At 44.3% G+C, this 21,681-nt stretch overlaps 1 protein-coding gene across 1 annotated transcript; it reads right to left on the bottom strand.

The window, feature by feature from the left end:
* Positions 1-5,524: 5,524 nt before the first annotated feature.
* Positions 5,525-10,847, bottom strand: LOC133130565 (uncharacterized). Its single transcript, XM_061245229.1, has 3 exons — positions 10,543-10,847; positions 9,060-9,894; positions 5,525-5,560 (listed from the first exon to the last, which is right to left on the bottom strand). The coding sequence occupies exons 1-3, from the start codon at positions 10,845-10,847 to the stop codon at positions 5,525-5,527; spliced, it is 1,176 nt and encodes a 391-aa protein (XP_061101213.1).
* Between the last annotated feature and the right edge of the window lie 10,834 nt (positions 10,848-21,681).

Raw genomic sequence — 21,681 nt, 5'->3', positions numbered from 1 at the left:
CAAAATCATGGGCACAGTGAGCTGCCTACCACTGCCCGTACTCTGCTACAAACCCCCGAAAGATTGATACTCAGAAAATATCAGGGATGGAGTATGTATACTTTCCACTGCAGCAGAAACTGTTAGAAACATTAGATAAGTACCCACAGGAACAAACAGCCCACCTCAACACACTAAAACTGTCATTCAATGTCGATGGGCTTCCTCTGTTCAAAAGCTCTAGAACCAACATGTGGCCTGTCCTCTGCGCTGTGTTACTGGATCCAGTCAGCATTTTCCCCACAGCCTTAACATCTGGTGCTAGACGACCAACAGATCTAGATTTTTTGAACGAAACAGTTAGGGATTTGGGTCAACTTTTAGAACAGGGGCTTGAATACAGAGAGACAACAATCAAGGTTCAGTTGATTTGCTTTGCTTGTGATGCCCTAGCACGAGCAATGATTAAGGGGCCGTGTCCACAGAAAGTGTTTTTTGAGCTGCCAGCGCCTTTCTGCCATTCATTTCTATGCTAAAGACGCGCTTGGCGCGCTCCTCTTCCCAGCGTCGCGCCTAGCGTTTCAGCGCTCTCGGCGGCTAGCGTTTTTTGGCGGAGCACTCTGGGCGCCTTGAGTTGAAAATAGTTCAACTTTTGGAGAGGAGCGGCGCTCATCAATGTCACTTTTTTTTGACCGACCAATCATAATCGAGAGGTGGGACCAACAAAGATCAACAGACATGGCGGAGGAGAGGCTGATTCTTGCGGTGTCCGACAACCCGGTCATATACGATCTTACCATGAAGGGCTATCACGATAAAAATATGAAGAACAAAGCCTGGAGAGATGTCTCTGCCATTTTGGGTGTTTCAGGTGAGAATTATTAATTGTATTCTCTTGTTGGGTTGATGTTAGCTTGCTGTTTACCTTGTAGTTATGCTAACTAGCTAACGTTAGCTACTAACTGTCAGAGTTTATCCAACTGTCAGTTCGTATGCTCTTGTTAGGTTGATGTTAGCTTGCTGTTTACCTTGTAGTTATGTTAACTAGCTAGCTAAATAGTCAGCTAACTAACTGTCAGTTAGCATTATCTTGTTAGGTTGATGTTAGCTTGCTGTTTACCTTGTGTTAGTTATGTGAATTAGTAGCTAGCTAACGTACATAATCTTATATCAACAGCTGACGAGTGCAAAAAAAAATGGAAATACCTCAGGGACAAATATTTAAAGGAAAGAAAATTAGAGACGGACAGGAAGAGAAGTGGTGCCATGGCCACCTCACATAAGAGGTGGAAGTACATGGGCATTCTGGGGTTCCTTGAGCCTCACTGTAGGGAGAGGGCCACAACATCTAATTTGGTAGTGGTTTAGGGAGGAAAGGGAGTGGAGGAAGGAGAGGTGTCGGGAGAGATCATGGCCCTTCTGGGGCCAATGATGTCGCCCCAAAGAGAGGTAGGTGTACCAAGCTAGTAAACAAACCCTAAAACTAAAATCATATCTGAGTGTGTTACATCCCAGTGTATTATAAGGTTAGATCTAGGGATGTAATTTTAAGGGTACTGTTTGGAGTTTTTGGCTGGGTATTGCCGCGTGCTGGTTTTTCCCTATACAGGTAGGAGTGCATCCTGTTGCCGGGTGACCTGCCTTGGTGGATGCCCATGACGACCATCGCGGAGGAACCACCTGGCCATGCAGATGCTGCGGAGACCAGGATGCCTTTACGTCGCCCGGAGACGAGGGATCGCGGCGCGACGTGGGATTAAAAGATGCACGACTATATAACAGCTGGACGTCGTCATCTCATGAGAGTCGCCATTTGAATCACCATACGAATCATCATTTGAATAATCTTCTTGAGACTCATCTACTTTGAGCCATATTCTCTTCTCGCTCTCCCTTTTGGTTATTTAGGTTTACCACTTTTAGCTATTAATTATCAAGACTATAGAATACTTTATTTAGTCTCACAAGCCCAGCGTTTTCGGTTCTTCTTTTGGACTTACAAGAACCGACCATCGGACGACCTTGGACCGCTGTATGGACTGCCTGGTGAGGCTCTGTAAATAGTTTATAGTTTAGAGTTATAGGTTTAAGCTTAGGATTAAGACGATCATTAACTTGTAAATATTAAATGATTATTTAACCGATAAATCCCGTGTTGCGTTTCAGTCACGCCTTTACATATTACTGTGGTTGTGTGTTAAACGTTACGAACTTTTACACCCATTTGTCTTTGTTACATTGTTGGGTTTCCGTTTCGTAACAGATGGGGGCTCGTCAAACTTTGAACCCGACACTCCAATGAGCTATATTGGGTTTTGAATTGTTTAGGATTTTACCACGGAGTACAGACTTTGTTCTGTTCTCTTTCGCGCTGTTAGGCTACTCTGGGAATTAACGGTGTTACTTTGCTTGGTAGCTACGTTTTTCGGTCCCGTGGGGATTTTCGGTAGTACCAGCTTTGGATTTTGTAACACTGTTATTTTGCTGAGGCAACATTACGTCCCGTCGGTAGTAAACAGTTTTGGTATATCCTTTTGAAATTCGCTACTTCTCTCTGTAGCGATAGTTGCCACAACCACGATAGTAATTGTTTGTTGACGTTTCCGTGACAACCGCGTCTGTGGGAGAGCTTGATTCTTTTCTTGACTTTCGAATTTAGCATTAGTTATGACAACAGTTGCCATGGAGTTCGTTCTCGAGGCGTTTGTAGACGCTCCTACGTTGGAACAGCTGGACAGCTGCAGAAAAGCTGACCTCTTGTCGGTTGCGGACTACTTCGGTATAGATGTGACCCGCTCTGGTAGGAAGCAGGCAATTAAGGACAAGGTGTTGGAGGTGTTACAGGAGCAGCAGGTGCTACCTGTAGGTGCTGACACCGGGGAATCGATACCTTATAAGGTCGAGTTGCCCACGGTTAAGACCGAGTGCTCCGTCACTGCCTCCCAACACCAATTTGAGCTGGAAATGAAACGTTTAGAGCTAGATGCTTAAGCGAAAGAGAGAGCTAGATGATAAAGCGAAAGAGAGAGAGCTAGATGATAAAGCGAAAGAGAGGGAGCTTGCCGTGAAAGAGAGGGAGCTTGAGGCTCAGATACGCTTGAGGGAGAGGGAGATGGAGATGAATGTGCGTTTGAGGGAGCTAGAGCTGGAAACCGTTCGTGTTAACGGTGGCTGCAAGACGCAGCGGGCCGAATTCGATGTAACCAGGTATATTAAAATGGTTCCTCCTTTTCGTGAGGCAGAAGTGGAAAAATATTTTCCCATGTTTGAGCGGGTGGCTATCACGCTCAAGTGGCCCAAAGACGCCTGGTCACTGTTGTTACAGTGCGTGCTTGTGGGTAAAGCTCAGGACGCCTATTCGTCGCTGCCCTTAGAGCAAAGCCTCGATTACGAGGAAGCTAAGGCTGCTGTGCTCAGGGCTTATGAGCTGGTGCCAGAAGCTTATCGACAGAAGTTTCGGCGCTTTCAGAAGGTCGACAGACAGACTTTTGTCGAGTTCGCTCGCGGGAAGGAGAGTTTGTTCGACCGCTGGTGTGCTGCACAAGGGGTAAAAACTTTCGAAACACTCCGTGCTCTTGTGATCATGGAAGAGTTTAAAAGTTGTTTGCCTGAACGTGTCACCACCTACTTGAACGAGCAGAAAGTGACTCAGGTCGCTCAGGCTGCTGTTCTGGCCGACGAATTTTCTCTTACGCATTCAAACGCGTATGTTGGGAAACCTCCGGCACGTCATAATGACGTCACTCCTCGGAGGGAGTTCCCTCCTAGCTCAGCCGGGCCGCCAAAGGCCAGTGCTTCTGTTTCTGGTGCGGAACAGGATTCGTCGGGGAACAAGGCAAAGGTGTTATGCCATTTTTGTAAAAAGCCTGGCCATATGATGGCTAGCTGCTTCGCTTTTAAGAGGAAGAATAACCCTCCGAAAGGCGTCTCCCTGGTGAAAACCACGTCGCCTGCGTTTGTTCCCGGTGAGACTTCGCCTGTGTCTGGGCTTGGCGAGACTTCACCACTGGGGCAGAGTAGTGCTCTTCAGGATTATGCTCCATTCATTATGGATGGTATCGTGTTTTTAACTGGTGAGCCCAGTTCTCAGAGGCCAGTTAAAATATTGAGGGATACTGGTGCTGCACAGTCTTTCATTTTGGAGGACGTCTTGCCCCTATCCGAAAAATCCTCCTTACATACCAGTGTCCTTGTACAGGGTTTTGCGATGGGTTATACTAATGTGCCACTGCATGCTGTCTTCTTAAAGTCTGACCTAGTGACTGGTCGCGTCGTAGTGGGCGTGCGACCCAGTCTTCCGGTCGACGGAGTTTCTTTCATTCTGGGGAATGATTTAGCTGGTGGCCGTGTTTTAGTTAGCCCTGAGGTGACGCCAGTCCCTATTGTTGATCGCCCTGATGAACTAGCACAAAAATACCCTGATGTATTTCCTACTTGTGCTGTCACTCGTGCCATGTCTAAGCGACTGGCGGAGAAGGATTGGGCGGCTGGCGAACTCGGTCTATGCGATTTGTTCGCTGAGAGGCCAGAACCCGACGTGCAAACTCCCCTTCTCGCTGCGGCGGGGGAGAAACGGGCTGAAATTGTGGAGGAGTTTAACAAACTGGCTCTAGCCCGAGAGCAGTTTGTTGAGGAACGGGCTGAATGTACAGAGGAGTTTAACAAGCCGTCTCTAGCCCGAGAGCAGCTTGTTGATGAGCAGAAGAAAGATTCAGAGCTTTCTTCTCTCTTTGAAAAAGCAATTCCTGAGGAAGAACTTGCTTTAATACCAATGGTGTACTTTATTAAAAATGGAGTGCTTATGCGTAAGTGGAGACCCTTGGACGCTTCAGTTCTTGATGATTGGCGCGTCAATCAACAGATCGTGGTCCCTTCTGCATTCCGCAAGGAAGTACTTAACCTAGCTCATGATAGCTGCCTTGCTGGACATTTAGGCATCAATAAGACCTATGACCGTGTCCTTAAGCACTTCTTTTGGCCTGGTTTGAAGAAGGATGTCGCTAGGTACTGTGAGACGTGCTCTGTGTGTCAGGTCACAGGTAAGCCAAATCAAAAGATTCCGCCGGCTCCACTGTACCCTATTCCAGTGGTTGGGGAGCCGTTCGAAAGGATTCTTGTTGATTGTGTGGGTCCGTTGCCACGGACTAAGTCTGGTAACCAGTACCTGCTCACCATAATGTGCGCGGCCACTCGATTTCCCGAGGCGATACCTTTGCGGAAGATAACCGCGCCGGTTGTTGTTAAGGCGCTCATTAAATTCTTTACCCTCTTTGGTCTTCCTAGGATTATTCAATCTGACCAAGGGACCAATTTCATGTCTAACATTTTCGCTCAAGTGCTAGACCAGCTAGCAATTAAACATTGTCCCTCCAGTGCTTACCATCCAGAGTCGCAGGGGGCGCTTGAGCGGTTTCATCAAACTCTCAAGTCTATGCTTCGTGCATACTGCCTTGAGTTTGAGAAGGACTGGGATGAGGGTGTGCATTTAATGCTTTTTGCAGTGCGGGAGGTGGTTCAAGAATCTCTGGGATTCAGCCCTGCTGAGTTAGTTTTTGGCCACTCCGTACGCGGTCCTCTGAAGCTGCTCAAGGAGAAGTGGTTGTCAGAGGACAGTCACACGAACCTGCTTGATTTTGTGTGCAATTTTCGCTTTAAATTGCATAGAGCAGGCGAGTTAGCGAGAGAAAACCTGAAGACTTCTCAAAAGAGAATGAAGTGCTGGTTTGATCGCAGGGCAGAGTTGCGAATCTTTTCACCTGGTGATAAGGTTATGGTGCTCCTGCCCATTCCGGGATCCGCTTTGCAAGCGCGCTATAGCGGCCCTTATCTTATTGAACAGCGAGTGGGTGACCGTGACTACTTGATAGCCACTCCTGATCGCAGGAAAAGGAGTAGGTTATGTCACGTCAACATGATCAAGCCCTACTTAGATCGCCAAGCTAAGGAGGATGGTGAGGTGAAAGGTGTGGCACTGTCGGGCGTTATCCTTACTCCTCCCGAACAGGAGGAGGGAGATGTGTTTATACCCCCGAAGAGTATGACGGAAGGCAGGTTGCAGAATTCTGAATTTTTGGGCAGCCTTGAGGTGCAGCTGTCCCATCTGTCTAGTACTGAACGTGCAGACATTACCGGAGCTATTCATTCGCACCTGTCTCTGTTTTCTGATGTGCCTACTCGCACTCACCTTATAGAGCATGACATAGACGTAGGTGGTTGTTCCCCAATTAAGCAGCACCCTTATCGTGTTAACCCAGAGAAACGAGCACAGCTTAAGAAGGAGGTGAACTACATGCTACAGAATGGAATAGCTGAGCCTAGCTCAAGCAATTGGAGTTCCCCCTGCCTGCTCGTTGGTAAACCCGATGGCACTTTTCGTTTTTGCACAGACTACAGGAAAGTAAATACAATCACTAAACCTGATTGTTACCCTTTACCTCGAATGGATGACTGTGTAGACCGAGTGGGTTCCGCTGCTTATGTAAGCAAGTTTGACTTGCTTAAGGGTTATTGGCAAGTTCCCCTGTCGAAACGCGCTAAGGAGATTTCTGCTTTTGTGACACCAGATACTTTCATGCAGTATACGGTGATGCCTTTTGGTATGAGGAATGCTCCTGCTACGTTTCAGAGGTTAGTTAACCTTGTTGTGTCTGACCTGCCTGGTTGCGAAGCATATTTAGATGACCTGGTCATTTACAGCGCTTCTTGGACCGAGCATGTTAAACAGATAGGAGATCTTTTTGACCGTCTGTCTGCTGCCAATTTGACAGTCAACTTGGCAAAATGTGAGTTTGGCCAAGCAACTGTCACATACTTGGGCAAAGTTGTGGGACGCGGACAGGTACGTCCGGTGGACTCTAAGGTGGAGGCTGTGGTTAAATTCCCAGCTCCCAAATCGCGCCGCGAGTTGCGGAGGTTCTTGGGGATGGTAGGTTACTACCGCAACTTCTGCAGAAACTTTTCTGCAGTCGCCTCACCGTTGACAGACCTTCTCAGTCCTAAGACCGCTTACGCTTGGACTGACCAGTGCCAACGATCGTTTGAGAACGTGAAAGCTTTGCTAGTCAGCACGCCAGTTCTCTCTGCTCCCGATTTTACCCATCCTTTCAAACTTACAGTGGATGCAAGTGACTGTGGGGCCGGAGCCGTTCTTCTGCAAGAAGACACTCTTGGTGTCGACCACCCAGTGTGCTACTTCTCGAGGAAATTTGACCGACATCAGCGGCTATATTCCACAATTGAAAAAGAAGCTTTAGCCCTGGTTCTGGCTTTACAGCACTTTGATGTGTATGTTGGTTCCTCATTACGCCCCGTCGTTATACAGACGGATCATAATCCGCTTGTCTTTCTTCACCGTATGCGTAATCATAACCAACGTCTTATGCGGTGGAGCTTATTCCTGCAAGGTTATGATTTGGACATTCGACACATCCGCGGGCGGGATAATGTTGTCGCCGACGCATTGTCCCGTACATACGAATGTGACAATAAATAAGGATGTATTTATTGTCTTAAGGGTGGGGGTGTTACATCCCAGTGTATTATAAGGTTAGATCTAGGGATGTAATTTTAAGGGTACTGTTTGGAGTTTTTGGCTGGGTATTGCCGCGTGCTGGTTTTTCCCTATACAGGTAGGAGTGCATCCTGTTGCCGGGTGACCTGCCTTGGTGGATGCCCATGACGACCATCGCGGAGGAACCACCTGGCCATGCAGATGCTGCGGAGACCAGGATGCCTTTACGTCGCCCGGAGACGAGGGATCGCGGCGCGACGTGGGATTAAAAGATGCACGACTATATAACAGCTGGACGTCGTCATCTCATGAGAGTCGCCATTTGAATCACCATACGAATCATCATTTGAATAATCTTCTTGAGACTCATCTACTTTGAGCCATATTCTCTTCTCGCTCTCCCTTTTGGTTATTTAGGTTTACCACTTTTAGCTATTAATTATCAAGACTATAGAATACTTTATTTAGTCTCACAAGCCCAGCGTTTTCGGTTCTTCTTTTGGACTTACAAGAACCGACCATCGGACGACCTTGGACCGCTGTATGGACTGCCTGGTGAGGCTCTGTAAATAGTTTATAGTTTAGAGTTATAGGTTTAAGTTTAGGATTAAGACGATCATTAACTTGTAAATATTAAATGATTATTTAACCGATAAATCCCGTGTTGCGTTTCAGTCACGCCTTTACATATTACTGTGGTTGTGTGTTAAACGTTACGAACTTTTACACCCATTTGTCTTTGTTACATTGTTGGGTTTCCGTTTCGTAACAGAGTGTATTACTGCTGGGCTATTCTCCATATGGTTAACTCAGGTAAATTTAAAATATTACATTTTCTTTACAGGTTGTGGAAAGTGAAGAGGAGGCAGCAGGCCTAACAGCAGGCCCCTCAGCACATTCCTCAGAGGACACTTCTCAGCCCTCAGCACGCCTCTCAGGGGACCTGTCAGAAAGCACCTCTCCTCCAAGGACCTCTACAAGGGTGCGGGAGACCCCAAATTGTCCTTCAGCATTTAAGAAAAGAAAGACCTCAGAGACCACACTCACACCTTATCAACAAAGTGTTTTGTCCGTCTTGGAGAGACAGACGGATGAAGATGAACATTTTATGATGAGTCTGGTGCCCTGTTCGGAGGCTTACCAATCAAAAGAAGGCGCAAGTTCATATGCGTTTTCTACAAGTGCTATATGATGTGGAGTTTGGGGAGATGTAGACACACACACACACACACATTTTTTTCTTTTCTTTTCTCTATCCTAATATTTCAAATACAAAACATTTTTCACTTGTTCATCAGTTTTTACTTTCTTGGCTGCATTGGAACTCACAATCTGTATTTGACCTTTTTTATATGACCACCTGAATTAACTACGCACAAAATAAATAAGTTTAGATATTTTATTTGATTATTATTATCACTAGATGTATAGGGTATGGATGTGTGTAGTAGCTGGTTTGCTGCCGATGGTAAGGAGCAGGGGGGCAGGGAGTTGTAGGGCTCAGAGGATGCTGTCCTGCCAAGGCACTTGACCATCTGGAGAGGAGAAGTAGCTGGTGAAGGTCTCTCACAGCAGCTGCTTCTCTGGAGGCGTTGTTGCTGCCGACCCTGGGGATGCTCTGCACTGCACCCTGTGACTCTGCTGGCACGGTTGTAGTGCGGGGGACATCTTCTCCGTCACAATCCCAGCGCAGGAAGTTGTGGAGGATACAGGTGGCCTTCACTACGGACTCCGCAACCTCTGGGGACACTCCAAGAACCCTCCTGTAGAGCCTCCACTGGGTGGCAAGAATTCCAAAGGAGCACTCCACCATCCGTCTCGCATGGGATAGCCGATGGTTAAAGATCCTCTTCTCTCTCCCCAGATGTTGGCCAGGGTAGGGCCTCAGGAGGTTCCTCCGAAGAGGAAACGCCTCATCTGCGCGGAAGACGTGCGGCTGGGGTCCCAGATGGTCTGCTCCAGGCAGAGGTCGATCCTCGGGGAGGTCAAGGTTCCCAAGCCGCAGAGCAGTGCCAAAGGCTGAGGAAGCCAGCGTGCCTCCATCGCTGCTCCTGCCATATGCACCCACGTCCACCACCGTGAACCGGTAGTGGGCATCCACCACCGCCAGAAGCACGATAGAGAATGCCCCCTTATAGTTGAAGTACTGGCTTCCGCTAGATGGTGGGGCTTGGATCACCACATGCTTCCCGTCCATGACACCAAGGCAGTTGGGGAATGCCCAGAGCCTCTCGTAGTCCCCTGCAATCTTCCTCCAGGCTTCAGCCCCTGGTACGGGCATGTAGTCGGAGACCATACACTCCCATATGGCCTCACACACACTCCGCACAATCCTCGCTACAGTGCAGAACCCCACTCTGTAGCTGAAGGCGATGGAGCGGAAGGAGTCTCCAGTTGACAGGTACCTGCAACATAAAAAAAGATACATTATCTTCAGATAATCAGAAGAGAACTAGGTATGGGAAATGACATGACATAGACACAGAATATCAATAGCTAATACATCTATCTACTTATCTATCTAGACAGATAGATGGACAACTAATTATTAGGCATGGGAACTGTATCTGTGGATTACTTAAAAAGTCTCTGGCAATATGACAATTTCACTGTTACTTGCTTTGGCAACATTGTAACAAATGCAGTCATGGCAATAAAGCAGTATTGAATGGAACTGATATGACAGACACAGACTATCAACAGACTATAAATAGCTAATGCATCTATCTAGACAGACAGACAGAGAAATAGCTAGCTAGTCTATTGATAGTTATGTAGTTAAATATCTAACGTTAGCTAGTTTAATCTTGAATTGTTTTTGTCGTGTTATGTTGTCATTTGCTGTTTATTTATTATGCACCGTGGATGAGAGGGAAACGCAATTTCAGCCCTTTGTATGTCTACATATATTGGATTGACAATAAAGCCGACTTTGACTTTGACTAGTTACGTTAGTGATACAGTTTATTAACGTTACCTACCTAGCTAGACACTAAACTGTATCACCATGTTCATCAATTAAGACAATGTTCACGTTTTAGCTAGCTACTCACCTCAGACAAATGCAGAGCCGTTCCGCAGGGCTGATGGTCTCCCTGTAGTTGGTCTGCATTTTGGTGATGTTTGGCCCGATCTTCTGGAGTACCTCTTCAAACTGCTGCTTGTTCAGTCTGAAGTACGCTTTGAACTGGGTATCGTCCAGTCGCAACTCTTGGACGAGCCGGTGATACTCCCCAAACTGCTTCCTACCACGATTGATGTCGTGCTCCCACACACTTCTACACCTTCTCCTGACAGCGGGATCTTCATTGAGATCCGCCGCTAGAGCAATTGCGAGGATTTTGTTTCTGGTATTCATGTTTACCGTTATGTCGTTATTTCGGTTAGGTTATGTTATTTGTATAAGTTATTTGTATTAATGACGGAGATGACACGAAGACCGTAACCTAGCAACAAAAAGCGCTCTGAGCTCTGAGCGCTTTTTGGAAGCGCTCTAGGAATTTTTTGATTTTGATGTCCAAAGCGCTCTGCCATGAAAAAAACGCTTTCTGTGGACACGGCCCCTAAGAAAATTAAGCAATATTCGGGTTACTATGGCTGTGATCATTGTCAACAAAGGGGGGAGTGGCTGGGTAGAGTCACTTACCAGGAGACAGACAACCTGGAGTTAAGGACGGATGAGGCATTCAGAAGCCAGACACAGGCAGAACACCACAATGGCAAAACACCGCTGACCAACCTGCCTATTGACATGGTGCAATGTTTCCCGATCGACTACATGCACCAGGCCTGTCTTGGTGTCATGAAAAGGCTGCTCTTAATATGGACAAAAGGAGAGAGGAGGGTTAGAATGTCAGCACAACAAACCAATGAAGTAAGCAGCAGACTACTGAGTCTAAAGGACAGCATACCGTCCTGTTTCTCCCGGAAACCCAGGGGTCTGGATGAATTGGAGAGGTGGAAGGCTACTGAGTTCCGTCAGTTTCTGCTTTACACAGGGAAACTTGTGTTAAAGGGGATGGTTAAAGAAGATGTTTATGTACACTTCCTGACACTAAATGTAGCACTAGCAATCTTAGTTTGCCCTGACCTTGCAAAGGACCATTCTCCCTACGCACACAACCTTCTCCAATACTTTGTTGTGAAAGGAAGAGCACTCTATGGGAAGGAGTTCCTAGTGTACAATACACATTCTTTGTTGCACATGGAAACTATGGCAACTGCTTTTAAGGGTCTGGATAATTGCAGTTGTTTCATGTTTGAGAATTACCTTCAGACTCTCAAGAAGAAGGTCAGGCCAGGGAGGAATCCTCTTGCTCAGGTGGCCATGGGACTGGAGGAGTACAAGATGGAAAAACTGACAACAAAAGAAAAACATGTCAAAACAAGACAAAGACAGGGCATTTGTCCTTAAAGAGGAAGTCTGCTGTACAGTGATTGGAGACACAGATAGAGAAGAGACTCTTTGCAGGGTATACAACAAGCCTACCCCATTGTTTGAGAAACCATGCAGCTCCTATCTAGTTGGTGTGTACAAGTACATCACTGCACACTCAGTAACCAGGTTGATTCCCAAACGTGATCTGAAGACAAGAGCAATTAAAACAGTAAAAGGAGACAAGACAATATTCATGACAGTGCTGCATCAGCTTTAATTCTCCACCCTCACTGCTGACATGATGCTACCTTACTCTACGTTCAACATCCTCTTAATGGGTAGTTATTGTTTGAGTTCTAGACAAAGTACTTTATTCTCTCATAGTGAAAAGTAAATTGTGGATTTTACATATATAGATACAAATAGCTATACAGCCAGAATGGTCACTTTTTCCACACATGCGGTCATTAACCATCATTTTAAAATCCATTTAAGTCACCTCTAATTTAAAAAAACAACATACTGCAAGCCATGGTAGCCTACAAATTAAATAGCAAACACAGGTAGACCTCTGAAGCCAAATAAATCTTAAAACAGTCTTACCTTATATGATTAATTTTCTTCTGGCTCTGCTTCGTACAATATCCTCCACAACGTTGTCAAAGTCCAAAGTTCTGGTAAGTTCACTTTCAATGGCGAGGACAGCAAGTGCCTTGAGGCACTAAAGGGGACACACAAGGTGTTACAGTAGCTTTACATATATCAAAATACACAGTTAATTTTGCACCATATTATTAACTACAAATTTAATTAAGAATACAGGTTTACATATCACAGAAAAAACCTTCACTTCACGTCTGCTGTGGTTTGCATACTATCACGAGATAACCATGAGAGGACGTCATCCCCATTTTGCGAGCATTTAACCTTATTTTCCACACTGTTACACTAACGTGGTTGAAACAGTAGGCTATAAATAAATAGTCTTATAACCTTACCGTAGAAAATTATCTTGACGATTTTTGCAAAGTGGATCAAATGTGACCTTGCGTAACAATAATAATACTAATTATTGCACTTTTACTCATACATTTGTTTTGTCTTTTTTAGAGGGTGCAACAACCTGGTCCAGTGGTGCCAATGCACAAAGAGGGGTCGGATGATGACACATTTATTATTAAATCTCCCTGAGCCTGTTTTCTACTGGCTGCGATGTAGTTTGAACAAATGTATTCATTAAACATTTTTGAAAATAGTAATTGTCATTTGTATCTTTGTTATCATAAATAAAGCAGTAGGAAACTTAAATTATTATTACTAAATATACTATTTTTATAGATAATATCCACAGCCTACATAAAGTAGGCAGGTATAGGGCTGGGTCTAGCGGGGGCCTGGAAGGACAGGAATAAGACGTTGTCACGACGTCGCCAGTACATACCAGATACGTCTCCACAAGGTCCGATAACGACGTTGCCAGAACGGATCTGGGACTTTCACTGTCACGTCTCAGCGACGTCGCTCTACGACGTCGTCACGACTAATAACGACCAATAACAGACGTCCTGACGACGTCGCCACGACGTCCTGTGTTAGCTGGGAGATTACTTTCGCCGCCTTTTCCACAGAGAAGTAATAGAAGAAATCGTCAGCCAATCTAATCTATATGCTTTACAGTGCAATGTCTCTAGACCCCTCAATGTTACTGTTGCAGAAATTGAGCAGTTCATTGGTGTATGCTTCTACATGTCTATCCATGGCTTGCCAAAAACCAGGTTGTACTGGAACCCCCAAACTAGGGTGGAGATGGTCGCAAGCACCATGACTGTGAATCGATGGGAAAACATCAAAAGACATCTCCACTTCGCTGACAACAACAACCAGGTGCCAGGGGGAGACAAGTTGTTCAAGGTGAGACCTCTCCTCAACTTCCTCAATGACAGCTTCAGGAGCATCCCTATGGATGAAATGCTCTGCGTCGATGAGCAGATGGTGCCCTTCAAGGGGAAGAGCCAACTGAAGCAGTATATACCTATGAAACCGAAGCGCTGGGGCTACAAGTTTTTCATCCTAGCAGACCAACATGGAATTGTATATAATTTTGACGTGTACACAGGTTCCATTCAACCCTGTCCTGGATTCCCTGACATTGGTGGCAGCGGAAACATTGTGCTACAGTTGGCCTCAGCTATCCCCACCAACCTTTCGCACAAAATGTTTTTTGACAACTGGTTCTGCAGTGTGGACCTGCAGGTACTCCTGGAGAAGGAGAAGATCCATAGTGTCGGAACTGTGAGACAGAACCGTCTTGCAGGCGGGGGGGAGTGGATCTTCTTGATTCTTTGATAGCCCTCTACCGCACCAAGATCAGGTCCAAGAAATGGTACCATCGTCTTCCATATGCTGGACCTGACCCTGGTAGAGGCATGGCTTCTCTACCGAAGAGACTGCCAGTCGCAGATGCCAGAGAACGGCCACCTCCCACGGTTGGACTTCAAGATCCAAGTGGCCTCCTGCTTGTGCATGGAGAAAAAGGTGACCAACAAGAGAAAGGGGAGACCTTCCCAAGCTGTTGTGGTGGGGAAAAATAAAAGAGGGCCCCTCAGCTTTGTCCCACCAGATCCTGTCCGCAGGGACAACACTGACCACTGGTCCTTGCATGCCTCCGAGAAGGGCAGATGTAAAATGCCAGGATGCAAGGGCATTGTAAGAAGTAGGTGCTCGAAGTGTGCAGATTTCCTCTGCTTCACCGGAGAGAGGAACTGCTTCTTGGCCTTTCACACGGGGTGAAATGAAGAATGACCCAATGAAATGAAAGAAAATAATAACTAAATTAAATAAAATGAATAAATGTAAAGAATAACTCAATGAAATGAAATTAATTGAAATGAGTACATGAAATGGAATGAAAAGAATAACTAAGTGAAATGAATTGAAATGCAAACATGAAATGAATGAAAATAATAACTAAATGATATAAATTAATAAATGAAAAGAATAACTAAATGAAATGAATAATACTGAATAAGAATGATTACATGAAATGAAGTGGGAAATAAATTTGTTTTTGATCAAGAAAATGTTGTCCCCGAGTCTTAGTACAGGTGTCTACGATGTTATTATTACCATACATTCCAAATAACAATTGAAATTATATTAATTTAACTGTGTACATATTGCATTATACATTTCACAAAGTATAAGTTGGATTTGTTTAGTCTTCTTTTCAATAAAAGGATGTTTTAGAGAAAATTGAGATTTTATGGTACTTTCCACAAATGCGCATTGTTGCCATATAGCAACAATTTACCAACTACCCCCCTTTAAACATAAATAAAATATCTTCATTATTTAAGCAATTTTAAGTAATAAAAACACATTAAAACATTTTTATCATGTTTAAGTAATAATTCATGCAATAGAGGGATAGAGCACCCTTGGGGTTCTAAAAGTTTGTTCAAGATATTTAAACCCTGGCACGTGAAGACAGAAGTCACCGACGGTTAACGCAATCTACAATTTGACAAGGTAAGTGAGTGAGCATTATCTTCTGTAACGTCACTGGCAATAACTTAAATTAAAATATTACATTTAATTTGTGTGATTAACCAACTGTTAACGTATGACTTAATGTGTTAGGTAACGTTATTGCAGTTAACATGTTAGTTTCGACTTGAAATTAACGTTAGCTAGCTAAGCTAACTTAACATTAGACCGTTATATTATGGTTGAGAATGCTAACTAACGCTAGCTAATGTTAATGGTGGATTACGTTAACTGGCTGAATGTTAAAGTTACTGCTTCCGAAAATGACAAGGGTTAGACCAAGGATGAGACGTCCCGAACGACTTTATTTATATTAGCATTAGGTTAATTTTTAGAACCGTTGGGCTTATGTTTGCCATCAAGTCCAGGGTTGTCTGGTGCGAGCGTGCAAGCCTTGTGTCGGCTGGACGAGGCCTTTACCGCAAACGCGATACACTGAATGACGTCATTCATAGGCATGACTCCTCGAAAGAAACGATCCTTGAAAACCTAGCTAGCTGTCTAGATCAAATTGCACTTGTCTGTATGTGGACTTAGATACATTATAAGTACGGCCAAATAAATGCAAGTAATTAAACTGTTATTTGATGTGTGTGTTTATGTGTTATTATTATTCATCAACAATACTAGACATAGAGTGAGCTAGCTATCAATAAGTCATTACAGCTTGTACAACTTTCATTGACTAGTCTTTTTTGTTTGACTTTGTAGTTCCAAAAGAGAATAACAATGACCCTGCAATTATTTTATTATTGATTTAATACAAGCATGTTTCTATTTCGTCTTGATTTCAGATGGATGTTGAGAAATGGAGTACTGAACACACGTGCAAATGGCTTCAAAACATAGACCTTATTGATGGCAAAGAGGCTTTTTGCGGTATGTGAATTTAATGGGTTTTTTTCACTGTCCTTTTTGTGATGTAGTCAAGTTCCAAATTAAATAATACTTGACTCATTTACAGCTGCAGCATAGTCACCAACCAAACTTTGTCATTACATGCAATATTGAGAACTGCAGGAGAAGCTACAAAAGTGTTCAAAGTTTCAGGAACCACGTCTATATTAAACACAGACAACTTATTTCTGCACATCCATCTAGAGTTGAGGAGCAAAACTGTGAGCAATTAAATGAGGAAGATGACTTTTGATCACTCAGATTTGGACGTTTCTTGTGAAAACTCTTGCTCTGCTATAGATGTCAATACCCTTCTAGCTGGCTTAAAGGACCATATAGCTCTTTTCATTCTGAAGCTTCAAGAGCAACACCTTATTCCCAAAATAACCACAGAAACTATTGTGAATGGTCTACAGTTCATTTTACATTTCTTCAAAGACAATTATGCAGATATAATTAAGTTTCATTTAGAACAATCAGGCTTCAAAGTTGAAGATCATGAAGATTTAGATTTTTTTCTTTCAAACACAACTGTCTTTGATTCAGCATTTGCACATGTTAAATCTGAATACCAGCTTCATCAGTTCTGTAAGGGAAACCTGCAACTTGTTGATCCTGTAGAATACACACTGGGCATTAACAGCAAAGGAACCAAAGACACCTATCAATATGTGCCAATTAGCAAGGTCTTGGAAGTTGCTCTAGCAAAAGAGGACATTTTTGATAGTACACGAAGAGAAAGTGAGAAAGAGTCCAATGGAACTTGTTGATGGAAAGAGGTTTCAGGAATTCCCTTTTTTTGGCGACAAGGATATCATACGGCTTCACCTTTACACTGACGAATTTGAAGTGGTGAACCCATTAGGGTCAAAAAAAGCTTTGCACAAAATATGTGCATTTTATTTTAATATTGGAAACATAGTACAGAAGTACAGGTCCAAGCTTAGTAACATCCATTCCTTGCTCCTCACCTGAGGAGACAGCTCACCAATTACAGGGTGCCCATCGACCCAGAACAACGCCTGGCAGTGTGTTCGAGGTGAGGAATTTCTACACTTCGGTTGAAAATGTTACATTGGCCTACTTCCATTTACTGGACTATTGGACTAGACTTGTCTTTTATGATCTGACACTGTATTGTCTGGTTGTATTCGAGTTACTGATCCTGTCTCACGCGTAATGGGTATTGGGGTGGATCCAGTAATTTCCGCGAGGCCCAACATGACTTTCTGGATTCCAAGTAACGGCACAGATGGTGAAAAGAAAAGATAGCCTATAGCCAAGCGTGCAAGATGGCAAGTATTTTTAACTGACATAATGCAAATGTTTCAGAATATATATAGCCTATTTTACACACACTCAAACCACCAAAAGTCTGTTTTTCCAGCATGTAATGCTACAGGCTTAATGAACAAATCATTATGGCACGTAAAGACGCACATTCCAAACAATTTAACGTAGCCTAACATTCTCTTAAACTTTACAGACGCACTTGCAATATTAATCAAAGGATTTCACAGGTAGACCGTCTTCAAATAAAGAATCAGCTTGTCGCCAAACAGTGTTCAAACCTGCACCTGTAGCTGCGTAAGACGCACCATTGAAATAGACGGGCCAGAACGTAAGCTTGCGGAGATGGGGAGGCGGAGACGTGCGCACTGAAAATAGGGATTATTAATAATCAGACTATGGAAACGTGAGAGAGATGAATGAGACATGTATCCTACTATGTATAACACGTTTATGTATTTTTCTTGTAAACGTTTATACCTATAACAAGTTCATGTCATCTGGTTGCTGTGAGTGAACCTGTACATGCCAGCACCGACAGGAGTTGTGGAGGAAGGTTGCAGCTGGCTTCCAACAGCATTTCCCCAACTGCATTGGTACACTGGATGGGAAACATGTGGTGATCCAAAAGCCAGCTGGATCTGGATCATCATTTTTTCATTAGAAGGGCACCTTTTCTATTGTTTTGCTGGCCCTGGTTGACCACAACTACAATTTTATTGCTGTGGATGTGGGAGCCTATGGCAGCAACAGTGATGGAGGTATATTTGCCAATTCAAACCTGGGGAAGAGCCTTAATGCAGGCATCCTACATGTCCCTCCACCTGCTCCCTTACCTGATGCCCCAGAACCGGGAAGTCAATATACAATAGTGGCTGACGATGCTTTTCCTCTGAAGACTTACATCATGAAGCCCTACCCTGGCAGACACCTGCTAGAGGAGAAGCGCATTTTCAATTACCGGCTCTCCAGTCCCGTCGTATGGTGGAGAATGCCTTTGGTATTCTGACACGGAGGTGGCGTGTTTACCAGCGGCGGATTCAGCTCGCACCGGACACAGTGGATAAGGTAAAGTAGCCTGTTGTACAGTATAAGTGGTCACCGGTCGAGGGCACCGCAGACCATTGCAGGCCATGCAGAACCGGGACACACCGAGGCACTTCAATATGGAAAGCCGTTGGGGCCAAAACCGTCTGGGAAAATACGCACTAACAAGGCAAAATAGACCACGTAAAAAATAAACGCGTTCAAAATACCCGCGTTAACACGGAAGTAATGGCCGCGTTTAGACGGCCAAAATGAACGCCTACTTACAGAGCCAATAATTTATGTACCCTGATGGTGCAAGAAAAAGGAGGAGGTTTTCAGTGTCACAACCAATACAGGTACTGTACTTGATATGCATCTCCCCAAATTAATACAGGAGTGATACAACTTTCTGGTTAATAATTTGCGTTTTTTTAAGGACCTATTTGCCTTTGCTGGTTCTGAGGACATGGCCTTGCTGTACAGAGAACACTTCAGAGGCACATTCATTGGAGCCTCCTGGAAGTATGGCAGCTGTATTTCTCAATTGGACTTACCGGTACATTATTGTTATCCTTTTCAATACTGGTTTACAGAGAAATCTTTGTAGTGGACTCTGAGGAGGGAAGGGGAGAAGATGGCGGAGAAGATATGGTCGTGTTGACATCTCAGTCTCCTGGCCAGAGCCAGGAAGACGTGAGCAACCCCACTTATTCTTGAAAATCGCCACAAATAGAATTTGTTGGTGAGATTGCGGACGACTATGGTGGACCTCGCAGAGAATTCTTCAGGTAGGCCTCTTCCCAATACATTATTTCACAAATGTATTGCTTGACAAATAGTATTTTAGATAGTCCTTTCTTTTATCAGGAGACATTATGTTCTCCTACAACAACTCTTTAATCCCATTGTTTAGATTTTCTGCAATGATTTTTAAAAATCTATGCAAGCTTAACTTCTGTCTTGTGTTTTGCAGGGTTGATTTTAAGGCACTGTTAATGTTGATGCCTTTCTTGTTGTACGTTGTCTATGTCTCCTGTGTTAGGCTCTTATTGCTTGAGGTCCAGTCTTCACTGGGTGTGTTTGAGGGCAAGACCGGCCAGGTTTTTCTTACATATGACCAGACCGCCTTGGAACACAACAAATATCGGACTGCGGGGAAGATGGTTGCCTGGTCTTTGATTCATGGTGGACCAGGTATCAAAGCCTTGGACCCCACCTTGTTCAAGCTCATGTGTGGCCAGCTGGAGAAAGTGGAGAACTTTGACTGGCAGAATTTGCCAGATGCTGACACACAAATAAAGGCACACTTTAAGTTGAGTTGCAAGGGTATGTTTTACAAAATATAATACACGGTGATTTTTTTTTTAAGCTAAAGTTTTTAATATTTTGGCCATGCAGAACCGGGACACACCAAGGCACTTCAAAAACATCTGTCGCACCCTCGCCACACGACACCAGTCACGTCAGTGTTGGGAGTATTCTTCAACGTGAGCTACAGGACAAAAGACAACATCATCATATTTATTGTGTTGTGTTACATGTATTGGTGTTTCCCAAACATGTGTGCTTTTCTGTTATTTATGGTGCCTTATACATTTTTTGTCTGTGACTTTAAGAAGATCTTGTAAGAGACCGAACTTTGGAGAAGTTTCACCCCGTTGTAGAACAACTTAGACGGTGAGACTTCCGAATCACAGACCTTTAATTATCGAAGGACATTATTAGTATTGGACTCTATTTAGCTTTGTAATTATTAAACATTCTCTTACTTCTTTATAACGTTGCGTACTGGTTACTTCTTTCTGAAAAGTTTGTGATAGTGAATGTTACGCTGTAATCAACTCTGTTATTGAAACATCGGTGAGTACCAGGTCGTAACAGATTGGGGGCTCGTCCGGGATATAAACATATATTACAGAGTTGGCTCTGTTCTCGTTCATACTTTTGCTAGGCTACTTTAGAGAGGCTACGAGGTGTTGACTAGCTTCGATCTAAGTATATGAAGTTACACGGTTTGAGGACACATGGTTACTAAGACTTAACGCTAGTTTGTGTTGTATTCTGGTGAAATACATACCGTTTGCCTTGCAGTTTGTAACCATATTTATTTTGTTGCTGTCTATTTCGTTTGGTCGGTAGCATGAGGCATAAGTTTTGTGTTATTTTGAGTCGCTAGTTACTTAGTTGCGATTGTCAGTCACATTCCACTTGTATACCAGCGAATTGTAGGCGTTGCCGTGGTAACTGAGTAGAAGGGAGAGCTGTGTTTTCTTTTCTTGATTTTAAAAGCCGCAGGCGATAGTAGTTAGCGAACATGGAATTTAATCTGGAGAGGTTTTTAGATAGTCCTACCTTAGAGCAGCTGACAGCTGTAAAAAAGCCGATCTCCTGGAAGTCGCGGACTGCTACGGGGTTGACATAGTTCGCTCAGGGACGAAACAATCTATTAAAGCCAGAGTTAAGGAAGAGTTGCGAGAAAGACAACTGCTACCTATAGGTGCTGATGTCGGGCAATCGTTCCGTAGTGAAACTGACTCGTCTCCTGTTAAGCCTGAGTGCTCTGATGTTGCGCTTCAGCGCCAATTCGAGCTGGAAATGAAATGCTTAGAGCTAAAGGGGAGAGAGGCTGAGGTGCGCTTAAAGGAGCTGGAGGTTGAAGCTATAAAGGCTGGTGGCTCTGCTGGTAACAGCACAGCCAGTTGAATTTGATGTCAGTAAGCACATTAGGATGGTTCCCCCATTCCGTGAGGCAGAAGTGGAAAAATATTTTTCCCTGTTTGAGCGTGTTGCTATTACGCTCAAGTGGCCAAAAGACGCCTGGGCGTTGTTACAATGCGTGCTTGTGGGTAAAGCTCAGGTCTTAACTATGAGGAAGTGAAGGCTGCTATTCTCAGGGCATACGCGCTGGTCCCGGAGGCTTTAGGCGCTTTCGGAAAGCGGACAACCAGAGTTCACCCGCGAAAAGGACAGCTTGTTTGAGCGCTGGTGCACCGCACAAGAGGTTGAAACGTTTGAACAACTCCGTGCTCTAAAGCCCAATTTATACCTCCTT

Source organism: Conger conger, chromosome 6 (genome assembly GCF_963514075.1).
Source record: "Conger conger chromosome 6, fConCon1.1, whole genome shotgun sequence".
NCBI classification, from domain to species: Eukaryota; Metazoa; Chordata; class Actinopteri; order Anguilliformes; family Congridae; genus Conger; species Conger conger.
This window is presented reverse-complemented; position numbering and strand designations above follow the sequence as displayed.